The following is a 12,194-nucleotide window of genomic DNA, read 5'->3' on the forward strand; positions in this document are numbered from 1 at the left end:
AATACTGAAAGTTTCGTAAATCAAAAAGGAAACTGAGTCATCTTCCTTGGGACGGATGGAGTATAAAACAAATAGAAATATCAATTTCATATAGAATATAACTATAAAATACAAAGAAAATAAAACAAAAATACAGCAACAAAAACTTGAAAGTAGCCGCTGAGATTCAAACTTGGGTGAGTAAGAAGGATAACAGGTATTTTATCACTAGACCAATAGAGCTTTTCTTACAAAAGCTCGACAATATATAGTAAAGATCTCATATTTTGGGGGTACAGTTGTACCCCCTGTTCCTATACCAGGTACGCCACTGGCAATTGACATAAAATTAGAAGTTTGATAGGATGACATGAATCGACCAAATTCATGACATGCATATTAAAGAATTGACAAAATTTGAATTCAATCTATACATAGCAAACTACGTAAATTTGGTATGGTGACATAAATTCACTTTCATACTATGCATACCGAAACTTACCACCAGGGGCGGACGGACAAAAAAATATGATTGGAGGCTATGATTTCTAAATTTGTTCTAAAGTTATATTTTTAGTGTTTTAGATCAATTATGAGGGCTTTTATATAATAATTTACTTTAAACTTGAATAAATTTTAAAAATTTATAAAAGAAAATAGTTTAAAAAATATATTTTTTAATGGCTTTAGCCCTACCCTATTTTTACATGGGTCCGCCCATGCTTAGTTGCTTACCACTATATGTAATGAATACGTGAATATAAAAAATTTGCAAGTTTTTACTTTCCTCTTTCCTATAAAAATATGCACTATTTTCTTTTTAATCCATCCCATAAAAATATACGCTTTCTAATTTTAAAAATTTCTTCTCTCTAATAAGATAGAACATATTTTCCACTAACAATATTTCAAGTATTTTTTCTCTCGTACTTATTTCTTACTTTACCAATTGTGCATTAAAACTTGTGCTCAATTCAAAATAAATATTCTTATGGGACGGGAGAGTAATAATATGGTTTGAGCTTACTATGTAAACGAAACATAATTTAGATCTAGAAAAATAAATATTAAGAAAGAAGATACAAAGTAATGTTTTAACTTTTAAGTGTGAGATTGGTAATAATTATTGTTAATTAATGTGAAAAACAAAATAAATGAAGAACCTGAAAAAACAAATAGAAAAAGGAAAAACAAGAAGATATGACGGCGGATTGACTCATGCCAGATAGGAATAGTAGGGCTCTCCTCTTTGATAAGCAACAGGCGTCGAAATCACCATATTTTCAGCTCTCCTTCGAAGAAAAACGAATTCAGTAACAATCGACGCTTGAACATAATCAGCTATGGGAATTGCTGGAAACCTGAATCCAGACCAGCTGGAGTTCTTCAACTCTCAAGGTTATTTGGTTTTGGACTCTTTTGCCAGCTCCGATGAGATTAGATCCCTTAGGTCAAGAATGGAGCAATTGCTCGAAGAATTTGACTTTTCCAGCAAAGCTTCCATCTTCTCCACCACCAACCAAGTAAAGATTTAATCTTGCTCTATTCGTCCTCACCAATTTTTCCTCTTTAATTTTGATCATGTGTACTTCTCTGTTCGTTTGGTTCAGCAACAGACAACCGATGATTACTTCTTTGAAAGTGCTGAGAAGATTTCCTTTTTCTTTGAAGGTATGATGTTTATCCTTTTCAGATTCTTAATTTTGTTCACAAGTTTTTGATTTATTGTTACATGTGGCAATTGTTCAAATCTGTTTTAATTCTGTGATTATTTGTGATTTACTTATACATAATATGATGTATTCCAGTGCACAATGATGGCTCTATAAGATGTTATGTTAGTTGTTACTGAGTTATTCTGTTCAGGGCACTGTATTTAATTATCTTTTTCAGCTTGATACCTAAGATATTGGGTCCACATCGAGTGGCCACGATACACAATCTTATATGATATTTAGAGTATTTGAAACGAGAAGCTTAGTCTAATCCCCGGCCCGTGCGTTTCAACTAGGTCTAGGCATACTATTGTACGCTTGATTTAGAGATGTATTACTTGTTGGTTGATTAAGATCTTATAGCTATGGTTCATGCTTGATTATGTCGTGTACTGTTTGTTTTGACAGAAAAAGCATTTGGTGATGACGGGAGTTTGAAGCAACTGAAGCAATTATCAATAAATAAAGTTGGGCATGGTATGCTACCATGCTGATCATTAATCTTATGTCTTGCTCTGTCTTTGTAACAGATTTTAATAGTCTACAGTTTGAGTTTTTGGTTTAATCTCTAATGAGGAGTATTATTTTGGTTACCATTTTTACCCGAGTACCTTTTTCCTGGCAGCATTGCATGAACTTGATCCTACATTCAAGAGCTTCTCAACTTCAGAAAAAGCAACGGGTTTGTTGAGCTCTTTAGGTTACAAAAGGCCAATAGTCATTCAGTCCATGTACATTTTCAAGGTTTGGTTTTTATTGTTATATTTGTGAATCTCCCCGTATGGGACATCTCAATTCCGTGTGCATTTGACATATATTAGCCTATCCACATGAATTGTGTGCTCCCAGCAACCTGGAATTGGTGGTGAAGTAGTGCCACATCAGGACAATTCGTTTCTATACACCGACCCACCGACTTGCACCGGGCTGTGGCTCGCTCTAGAGGATGCAACAGTCACAAATGGTTGCCTCTGGGCCATTCCTGGCTCACATAAAGGTAAAATCTTGTTTCACTTAATTCTCCGTTACATTGTCTCAAAATAATCAAAATTTTCTTGTTTTTTTGTCTCAGCTGGCCTCGTAAGAAGATTCTTTAGGGATGAGACAGGTGTTCACTTCGGTAAACCTTCTCCATCGTATGACCAGAAAGATTTTGTTTCGATTGAAGTAAAGGCTGGCGCCTTGGTAGTCATTCATGGGGATCTTATTCATCAGAGGTCCATTGGCTGCCTACAACTCAATGTTATTTATCATTAGCTTGCCCAATATATATTGTTCATCTTTGTGCTTGTTCTGCAGTTTTGAGAACAAGTCTTCAGCATCTCGACATGCATACAGCCTCCATGTGGTGGATACTGATGGATGTAAATGGGTCGATGACAATTGGTGAGTCTCGATTGATCAATGATGTGATTTCATTCTATAAGGTTGATAACTTCCTCTTCTGATTTGCCATCGATCACTCTTGTTAATTTCAGGATAAGAAGAAAGGTAGAAGCTGAGCCCCTGTATGCTTCCTGAAGTTGATTATAAGGCTGAATTGCTTAACTTTTAATAATAATAGCAATAGTGCTTACTTAATCTTACTTTATCCAGTTAATCCTTCGTGCTCTAAATTTATCCACCTTCTGAAATGTTACTCAATTTCTACTTTTCTAGTTTGTTTTATATGTTTCTGTCTCATTCATTGATGACTTTATCAGATCATTTTTGGCATGCTATTCATTCCTAAAATGCACAAACAGTGGGAAATACACAAAAAGAAAAATACAGTGACCCAAAATATAAACATAATGCTGCACTCAAGGGGGGCATGATATTAAAGAAAAACGAAAGCAGCATTGCAAGAAAACGGACAAGTCTTTGAGGTGGTGTCATGCTACTACAACATTCATGTCCACTTTTCCTTTTATCTCAAAGAATTATGCTATGTTTTGTTTTGTAATGCTATATCACTTAAACTAATTAGTTGGTATGATGGTGTTAAATTGATAGTGAATGAGATTGAATTGGTCCGAGATTAATCATGTGTGGCACCATCCAAGATTAAGTACCATACTGAATCTTTCCAAGAAAATACTACTACTCCAGTATTCACAAGACATCATTATTATGTCTAATCCATCAAACAAAACATATGTATACATGATGCAGATGGATGGATAGCTAGCTAGATAGGCACAAACACAAAGTATAGTAGGTGGTAAGTAAATGAAAGCTAATTAAGATGGTACATATTGGTAGGTAATCTAGAAATGAGTAGAGTTAATGTTACATATATAACACACACTAGAAGAGAGAGTTGCAGCAGATGCATGAGACTGAATTAGTTTTTAATAGGAAGAAACTCGATGAAGTTAGAAGGCTTGGTAAAAGTATGAGGAAGGTGAAGAAGGGTGGTTTCTTGTTGTGGGCTGGGAAAGAGATGAAGTGTAGTAGTTTGGTGGTGATAGGGATAGTAGGGTTTGGTGTTCTCTTGTCCAGTAGAAGAAGATGAAGAATTAGACAAGTCCAAATCCAAATCCAGTTGCCAATTCAATTCCAATTCTTTGTGCTTCTTCCATCCATCTTTTCCACTGCCTGCAGCAATCACTGCGCCATGCATTGATGCAGAATCCTGGAAATTTGTACATTAATGAAAAGCTGAGTGAATTTTGCACCTAAATCGAGGAATTCTTCAACTTTTTGGGGGCAACACCCTCAACAGAAAGTATACACTGCAGCTTTTACTTTCATTCTTTTTTCCATAATATACAATGCTTTTCCCTGCCCAAATTCAATTTTTTGACCTACATACATATTATTGCCCCATAATTTTGCCTCTGCTAGCTTATGTCTTGTGACCTATCCTCCCCACCTTCTTGGGCTTCGAGCTATTATACTATCAATATTAATTAAGTACCTAAGTTGAAAAGAAAAACCTTATTGCTATAGCTGCAGTGACTGTGTAGTCTGTACTATCAAATGTATGTATTTATATAATTTATAATAGTACTGTGTACTTACCTCTGAATTTGAGCCTATAGGGACCTTCCCGTGTTGCTCAATTTCCATATATCTCCTGCTCACTCCTGCATAAACCACACCTATTTCTTTAATTATATCTTAATTAAACTAATTAATGTCATCATATTTGCATGTATGATTAAATTATTACTCAAATAGTAGTAATTATAATTGCTCGGTAAACAGTGTTTTTTTTGTAGTGGATTAGTTACCAGGTGGGGGTTTTTTGGCGGCGAGATGGAGCTCAAGCTGACGACGCTTCTTCTGTCGCTCTCTCGCCTTGTGGTTTTGAAACCAGTAGAAAACGTTTTTGCCTTCGATTTTCCCGAACCGTCGGAGTTTCGCTGCGATCTGCTGAATCTGCTCCGCCGACGGAGTTCGGATTCCGCGTCTGTACATTTCCTCAAGTGCCTGCAGTTGCTCCGGCGTAGGGTTCCACCTCGTGCTCACCAGCGGCGCCGCCGTCGATATTTCTCTCTTGTGATGATGATGATCAGCTGCAACAACATGCATAAATCATGAATTGGAGATAATTAAGTTTAAAAAAATGAAGCAATTGAGTGCTTACTTACTTAAGGAATTGTTCCAGATATTAGGGTTTGGTAGGCAGCAGCAAGAGGAGGAAGAAGAAGATGAATAGATTGGGCGCGGCATCAGAGGGCGGAGCTTCTTGGTGCTATTACTATCCATTGCAATCGTCCACATTAGTATTGCTATTTAGTTATGCAGCAAAGCAAAGTGCATATATGTACATATTAATAGTAGAATTGGAATTGGAATTGGAATTGGAATTGTGTTATCTGAAGAAAAATGTAGACAAATAGGGTTTGGGAGGCTCAGAGATGGAGACTTGACGAGGAAACAAAGGGAGAGAAGTTTGCAGATTAATGAGAGAGAAAATTAAGAAACAACAAACAACAATAGGTAGGTTGACCATACTAATACTATGGTGAAATTTATTTAGAGAAAAAAAGGAGGCGTGAAATTCTGGGAGGTTTTTTTTGGGAGATGAGATTATGAGGAGTGTGTCATTGGGACTTCAATGTCTTGCTTCTCCTTTTTCACATTTCTTCACATTCCATCTTGTCTTTCTCTCTCTCTCTATATATATATATAAAATGAATTAATGATGTTTGATTAATGCTCAACTAATTTCTCATACCTGCCACAATTTATCTCTTCTCTCTTCAATACCTCCAACCCTTATTAATGGCGTCTCCTTTAATTTAATTGAACTCATTCCTGCATACTAGTATCATAGTATAACATTTTGTTGAATTATTGATCCAATTCAGTTATGGCGCCCTCTCACTTATACTACTAAACCTGTTCTACATTTATGCTTTCGTGCATGCATATCACCATATGTTATACGCATTATTAAATCTTTTCGTCTCTGTCCAACTACTTAACTATATATTTGCATTATTTTAACGTCTCGTTGCCTATTATTTCTAGCTACCATACATGTTTTGTACACTGCTACAAATTATTTTAGCTATGACGTGATATTGAAAGGATTGTGAGACTTTTAAATTTCATTATACAGGATCTTGTGGAGTTTTGTAACGGACACTAGTTATTATACTTGCACAAAAATAAAAGATTGTCATACATTATAGTGACATTTGATGAGAGTATAATTCTATTAAATTATTATAAATACAATTAAATTTACTTTTATTTAATATGTAACGAAATTGTATACATACATGTATTGTTGTAGACTTGTAGTATAACAACTCTCTTGGTTTCACTAAACTCGTATGACTCTGAAATATTAATTTTGGTATAGCAAAAACATATAATTAAATATACATATTAGGCAACATACAACAATTTTAAAATTATTTTTATGTCTGTGGCCACAATCTCATCTCTAAAACTGCATATATGTTAGAACTAAGCAACCTCAACCATTTACACTAAATCCAAATTTATTTTAGTGTAAATGTCAGATGAAATATGATTTTACTCCAACCATTTACACTATCAAATTTAAAAGATTATTCTCTATATTATTCATTTTTACTCACAAAATTTAAAAAAGTTTTTGGTTTTGATTTAATGTAAACCTAAAAATATGTATTTTTTTACTCAAAAACTAAAAGCGAGATCGGTTTTGGAGCTATATAGGTAGCTATATTAGTAATTAATGTCATTTTTAATAAATATAGAATTTGTTAGTTATATATGGTGTGGTGCAGTAAAGAATATTACTGTGGAAACCATCCAATAATTAATACTAACAATTTATAGTTGAAAAGTATAAATACATCTTATAGGGTTAGTTTTTAAAGAAATTCTTTTAGAATAATTTACTTTTTAAATATTTATATGCATTCGTCCCCTAATTATTCTTGCCATTATCGGTGTACCAATCACACCAAAATCTATGCCTGCGAAAACTCTTTATCAATAACAGATTATTGATGACAGTTATTATTATTATGTAATAATGAGTACTGCTTGCTAAGTTTATTTGTTACATAGTACATTAATTTGTACTAGTAATAAATAAGTAATTGCTTCTGGATTATCTTCAATCGGTCGTGCATGCAATACTAGTAGGAGTACTAAGTAATTAGTAGACCATCTCGCCCTATATTAGCAGTTAAACATTTAAAGATGTAATTTATGTGAATTGGTCCTGATCAGGTTGTTAGCATTTATATATGTTGGCATTATTATTACTGAAGATTATATCATGATCATAGTATGTGTCTTGCTTAATTGCGTTGATTCACTCTATTTTCAATCTTGTGTCACATTTGACACCCACATGGCCACATGTATAATACTCCCTCCGTTCCACATAATTTGGGACACTTTGACTGGGCACGAGTTTTAAGAAATGTAATGAAAAGTGAATTGAAAAAGTTAGTGGAATGTGGGTCCTACTTTTATATATTAGTTTTATAATTAAATGTGAGTAGGAATGAGTTAGTGGAATGTGAGGTTCACTGCCAAAAATGGTAAAAGTGAAATGGGTCAAATTATGTGGGACGGCCCGAAATGGAAAACTGGGTCAAATTATGTGGGACGGAGGGAGTAGTAGATTAGTAATTGTACAAATTACAATACTCAAAATTAGTACTCCCTCCGTCCCAAAGAAGATGGCACACTTGGAAAATGACACGAGATTTTAGGAGATGTTGTTTTATGTGTTAAGGGGTGAGAGAAAATATAATTTTATAATTGATGTGAGAGAAAAACTTTTTCCAAAAGAGGAAATGTGACATCTTTTATGGGACAAATTAAAAAGGAAAGAGTGGCATCTACTATGGGACGGAGGGAATATTAAATAAGAAACATTTACTATTTCTGTTAATTGTGTCTACTACTGTAGCTAGTACATTATGGAAGTACTGTGTTAGGAGTGATTGAAGAATTATTTGCTCAATCAAATTCCAACTGTTGTGGTATAGTAGCTAGTTAGTATTCACCTAATAAAACTATTCATAACTGATGAGAGAATTCAGAATGAAAAATCAATTAATATTACGGCAGCAAAGGAGCTCCAACATATACACAATCTCATGCGTGTAACTAGTTGCATTAGCAAGACTAAAAAAGATACACTGAGATTAATTGTGCTATTATATAATTAAACAATGCAGCACATCCCTTGATAAATGATATATAAGCAAAATGAATTAAGGTGGTGTTTATACAATTAATATTAGTCTAAGAGCTTGTTGCAAGTGGCGACTCCAACAGCAGCATGCAGAAATGGAGTTTGGGGGAGCAAGTCATCAGCCATGAAAAACGCCCCGCCTAGCAACGACGACATCTTATGCACATTATGATACATCCTCAATTCTGGATCCTCAAATGCTCTCTTAGCAAATGCAACCTCATCATATATATATATATATATATATACATTGATTATGCAACATATATAATGATCTCAAAGCTAAGGCTGAATTAAATGATTCGATATGGAAAAAACACCTCCATAATTCCTTTGTATAGGTAGAAACAAAGGCGATGCTGTCTGTCATCAACAACTTCGGGTTCTCGTTCCTAAGCGCTCTTGATAGGCACTTTAAAAGCGTTGCGATCATGGTGTAGTCAGCCCATCTGAGATACTTCCTCAATCTCCCTCTCGAAGCATGATACAAACTCGATGCAAGTCCTACTCCAACCAATGAATTTGCATATATTTTACAATTGACATTCTTCCTGCAGGAGAAGCAGAATAGGATATGAATACGACAAGGCACATATGCAACTTATCGAGTTGTGTATCAAAATCACCTTGGGGCTTGGAGTCCAATGGCAATAAAAGGAAGTGAAGTAAGCACATTAGCCACAGTTTCAGCAATGTTTATATCACCTGGATATAGAAATTGATTCAATATTCCAATAGCACAGAAAAACCAATGTTAAGACAGCTAGTTAGTTTGCAATACCAGTATGTGTACAACAACGGATGGGCCTCAAATAAGCTGAAACTTTCCTAATTTACAGCATCATTATTACCATTAGGCCAAACACCTAACCTTGACAACATTTTGGTTGAAAGATTAAAACTTTAGGCACCTTGAAATCTCTTCACTTACTGGACGATAGGCCGTTGGGTATTACAGACTCCACAAGCTAAATCATCATGTTTGCTTATTTCTTGGAATGAAACTGGTGAGTGAGAAACCAATTGCATTCCATGTATTCCATCCAAGGCTTTATTTGGGAATCAGTCTTGAGCAGCTATTGAATCTGAGAATATTTCACAACTTCCATTAATATTATATCAGCAATCTAGAATAATACATATTGAGGACACTATAATGGGAGCTAACTGATTAAAGCTTAAGTTTTCTTGGACAATATAGCATAAATCTGGTCTGGTGAGAACAAATAGGCTGTAGGCAGGCATGTTATACTTTAGTATATCAAATATACATAATAAAATAATAAACAATTCTTGTAATAGCATAATAAGGGAATATTTACTCATGAAAGATGAGTATGATTGGAAAGAGGTGACGAAATGAAAAATGAAAGTGCTACACCATTAATCCTATTTCGTTAACAGTAACATACACCCTTAATTTCTTATACTGTATCATTGTCTCACCACAAGATTCATTGCACTAATTCTCAAGTAGAGGTACAACTATTCCCAACAAGACAGAGGCAAAAACAATCATCTTTTTAATCAGAGAACAGAACATGCCAATTTGCTGTACAACAGTACAACATATAAACATTAATCTTTTTAATTAATCTTTCAGAATAATTTTCCACGTGGGCCAGGCAAAATCACATATCATCCATTTTGGAGATGGAATGAAATAAGCAAGCCCACAATTAAATACTATAAAAAACCACATGGGATACTTGAATAACTCAAACAATTAACAATAATTGAAATCATAGTGAGAGCTCGATGATCGCAAATATAAGAATACAAATATACAATAAGAGAATAAATTAAGGCGATATCCCTCGAAATGCGACAGCACAACAAACTTATAAATAAAATTTATATACATAACATGGAAAATTTAAAAAATGGCTTATTACTATTGTTTAAAGATTATAAAATGGAACTTTCCTTAATAATGATATTTCTAGAGAAAGAGAGCCCAAAATATACCTGGATAATGGCAATGCTCAGGGACGAATTTGGTAACTGGTGGAACGCAAAAATGGATTGATGCAATAAATTGAGGAAAATATGAAATAAGGAATCTTCTTTAAAAATGCGTAATGCGTCGCATATTCTCTTGGTCATATACCTATTTCAGAAAATTTTGTCTCATTCTTTTCTTTTCTTTTATTTTTCTGGATTTGATCCGGAGTGCCTGATAAAGATGTACTACTAGGTAATATAGATTGTCACAAAATGGAGTGTTCGTGTGAATTAATTAGAATATGAATTTATTTTATAGGCCTAACCTAATTTCATGTAACAAATCATTAACGGGCTTTGTCTATTGGGCCCAAAATACAGCTGGACTATAGTACAGTATCATATTAAAAAATTTGAACCGCCAGAAATATAATATACTCCACTACTCTATAGTCAATAAAAGAGATCAATTTGTTGACCAAGGAAAGTCAAAGGATCTAGTCGATACATAAATGACATTTTTGGGCCTACCAAGTATCAAGGCCCACCAATATGTAATTATCTATCTATGTCCCGCATTATTAAATATATACGCTTTAATTCGGTCAAACCCACAAACATTTTTTGGCACAATTCGAAGATTATCAAATTGCAACAGTAACGTTGTCTCAGTTCAAACTCTTTGACTGCATAGTTGAAAATTGAGTGAGTTACATTGCATCACAGCATAGGGTTTAGATTAAAAGTCAACCTAAAACTCGATATGGACAGAAAGCTAAAATACACACATGGCTGGTGGGATGTGGTGAATATATGCAAGAATTGAAAATAGATTCTCTCTATTATTACGTACTTAAAATCACACCTCACAAAACAAAAGCCAACTACATTTTGATAAATTTGAGAAAAATATAGATATAATTAATTTATACATATATGATCCGCAGACAGCGGCTATTAATATTGGAGAGTCTTAGTTTGTCCAACCAACCACAAAACAAGAGTCCACGTTAACACATATTTCGACAATACCATCACCATTCCAAACCCATTAATTTTAATTCTTTCTCTACTTTACTACCATAAACCCCAAACTATTATTACTAAACAAGAACCCAAGATGTGATAAGAAGTCATCACCTCTCTCTCTTTTTAATTTATGCATAGGGTTTATTAGAATATCCCATTCTGTCTCTTCTATTCTCACCTCACCTTCTCATTCCACATCTATACAAAATGTCAGCTGAAATTAGGAAGAGGAGAAGGAGGATCAATTGTAGAGCAAGAATTGTAGTATTCTCACTAAGCTTCTTCCTCTTGATACTCTCACAACTTTGTGTATCATCGTCGGCGGCGGCGGAGGAAGCCCGCTCACGGTGGTCTCCGGCAAGAAAAGCGCGGTTTCATGGCTCTTCACACCACCATGCAAGAGGTCCACAGCCACTCTATGAAGAAGACAAGAGATTAATACACACAGGGCCTAATCCTCTCCACAACTAACCCAACCCCACCTCTATCTACTGTGGTTAGTTAACTTCTAGACTTTTTTTTTGGAAAAAAAAAAGAAGAAGAGGGGAGAGCTATTTCTGCCATTTCTCTTTTTGTTCTTTTCTTCCTTCTGAATTAGACTTAATTATAGCAGCCTCCTTTTTTAGCTTTCTCAGCGATTGTTAAATGAGGTCTGACGAAAAAAAAAGGAGGAAGAAGAAACAAGCCTACAAGCTTACCTGCAATTGATGTTTTCTTCCTTTTGCAATTTTTATTATATTTATTATTTTTAACATTTATGCTGCTATATTAATTGCTGCAATTACTCCTCTTCATCTACTCAACTTTTTTAGTATTCTATTGTTTTGCTTCTGCTGCTTAAAATTCTTGCTGAAGAACCGATCCATACACTTAATTTTAAATAT

The 12,194-nt window shown here is 34.4% G+C and overlaps 3 protein-coding genes across 3 annotated transcripts; 1 reads left to right on the forward strand and 2 right to left on the reverse strand.

Moving 5' to 3' along the window:
* Nucleotides 1-1,184: 1,184 nt before the first annotated feature.
* On the forward strand, nt 1,185-3,377 carry LOC121749572 (phytanoyl-CoA dioxygenase-like). Its single transcript, XM_042144143.1, has 8 exons — nt 1,185-1,502; nt 1,590-1,650; nt 2,103-2,171; nt 2,320-2,438; nt 2,544-2,691; nt 2,767-2,911; nt 2,994-3,080; nt 3,173-3,377. Exons 1-8 carry the CDS (start codon nt 1,323-1,325, stop codon nt 3,213-3,215), a joined length of 852 nt encoding a protein of 283 aa, XP_042000077.1. The 5' UTR covers nt 1,185-1,322; the 3' UTR covers nt 3,216-3,377.
* Nucleotides 3,378-3,518: 141 nt separating this feature from the next.
* LOC121749573 (WUSCHEL-related homeobox 3-like) lies at nt 3,519-5,761 on the reverse strand. The gene is made up of 4 exons (XM_042144144.1): nt 5,273-5,761; nt 4,913-5,197; nt 4,701-4,765; nt 3,519-4,311 (listed from the first exon to the last, which is right to left on the reverse strand). Exons 1-4 carry the CDS (start codon nt 5,403-5,405, stop codon nt 4,021-4,023), a joined length of 774 nt encoding a protein of 257 aa, XP_042000078.1. The 5' UTR covers nt 5,406-5,761; the 3' UTR covers nt 3,519-4,020.
* A 2,621-nt stretch (nt 5,762-8,382) lies between these two features.
* On the reverse strand, nt 8,383-9,219 carry LOC121749130. Its single transcript, XM_042143731.1, has 5 exons — nt 9,209-9,219; nt 9,119-9,165; nt 8,964-9,042; nt 8,587-8,888; nt 8,383-8,477 (listed from the first exon to the last, which is right to left on the reverse strand). The coding sequence occupies exons 1-5, from the start codon at nt 9,217-9,219 to the stop codon at nt 8,383-8,385; spliced, it is 534 nt and encodes a 177-aa protein (XP_041999665.1).
* Between the last annotated feature and the right edge of the window lie 2,975 nt (nt 9,220-12,194).

This window comes from Salvia splendens, chromosome 9 (genome assembly GCF_004379255.2).
Source record: "Salvia splendens isolate huo1 chromosome 9, SspV2, whole genome shotgun sequence".
NCBI classification, from domain to species: domain Eukaryota; kingdom Viridiplantae; phylum Streptophyta; class Magnoliopsida; order Lamiales; family Lamiaceae; genus Salvia; species Salvia splendens.

What these genes read in the sequence shown, in the direction of transcription:
- LOC121749130 (XM_042143731.1), bottom strand. An exon ending in CCGTTGTTGTACACATACTG is followed by an intron (nt 9,043 to 9,118) that starts GTATTGCAAACT and finishes TTCTATATCCAG; the next exon opens with GTGATATAAACATTGCTGAA. An exon ending in ATATATGTTGCATAATCAAT is followed by an intron (nt 8,478 to 8,586) that starts GTATATATATAT and finishes CGTCGTTGCTAG; the next exon opens with GCGGGGCGTTTTTCATGGCT.
- LOC121749573 (XM_042144144.1), bottom strand. Translation starts at nt 5,405, where the DNA reads ATGTGGACGATTGCAATGGATAGTAATAGCACCAAGAAGCTCCGCCCT. An exon ending in CGCCAAAAAACCCCCACCTG is followed by an intron (nt 4,766 to 4,912) that starts GTAACTAATCCA and finishes TGGTTTATGCAG; the next exon opens with GAGTGAGCAGGAGATATATG. An exon ending in CTATAGGCTCAAATTCAGAG is followed by an intron (nt 4,312 to 4,700) that starts GTAAGTACACAG and finishes ACAAATTTCCAG; the next exon opens with GATTCTGCATCAATGCATGG.
- LOC121749572 (XM_042144143.1), top strand. Translation starts at nt 1,323, where the DNA reads ATGGGAATTGCTGGAAACCTGAATCCAGACCAGCTGGAGTTCTTCAAC. An exon ending in TCTTCTCCACCACCAACCAA is followed by an intron (nt 1,503 to 1,589) that starts GTAAAGATTTAA and finishes CGTTTGGTTCAG; the next exon opens with CAACAGACAACCGATGATTA. An exon ending in AATAAATAAAGTTGGGCATG is followed by an intron (nt 2,172 to 2,319) that starts GTATGCTACCAT and finishes TTTTCCTGGCAG; the next exon opens with CATTGCATGAACTTGATCCT.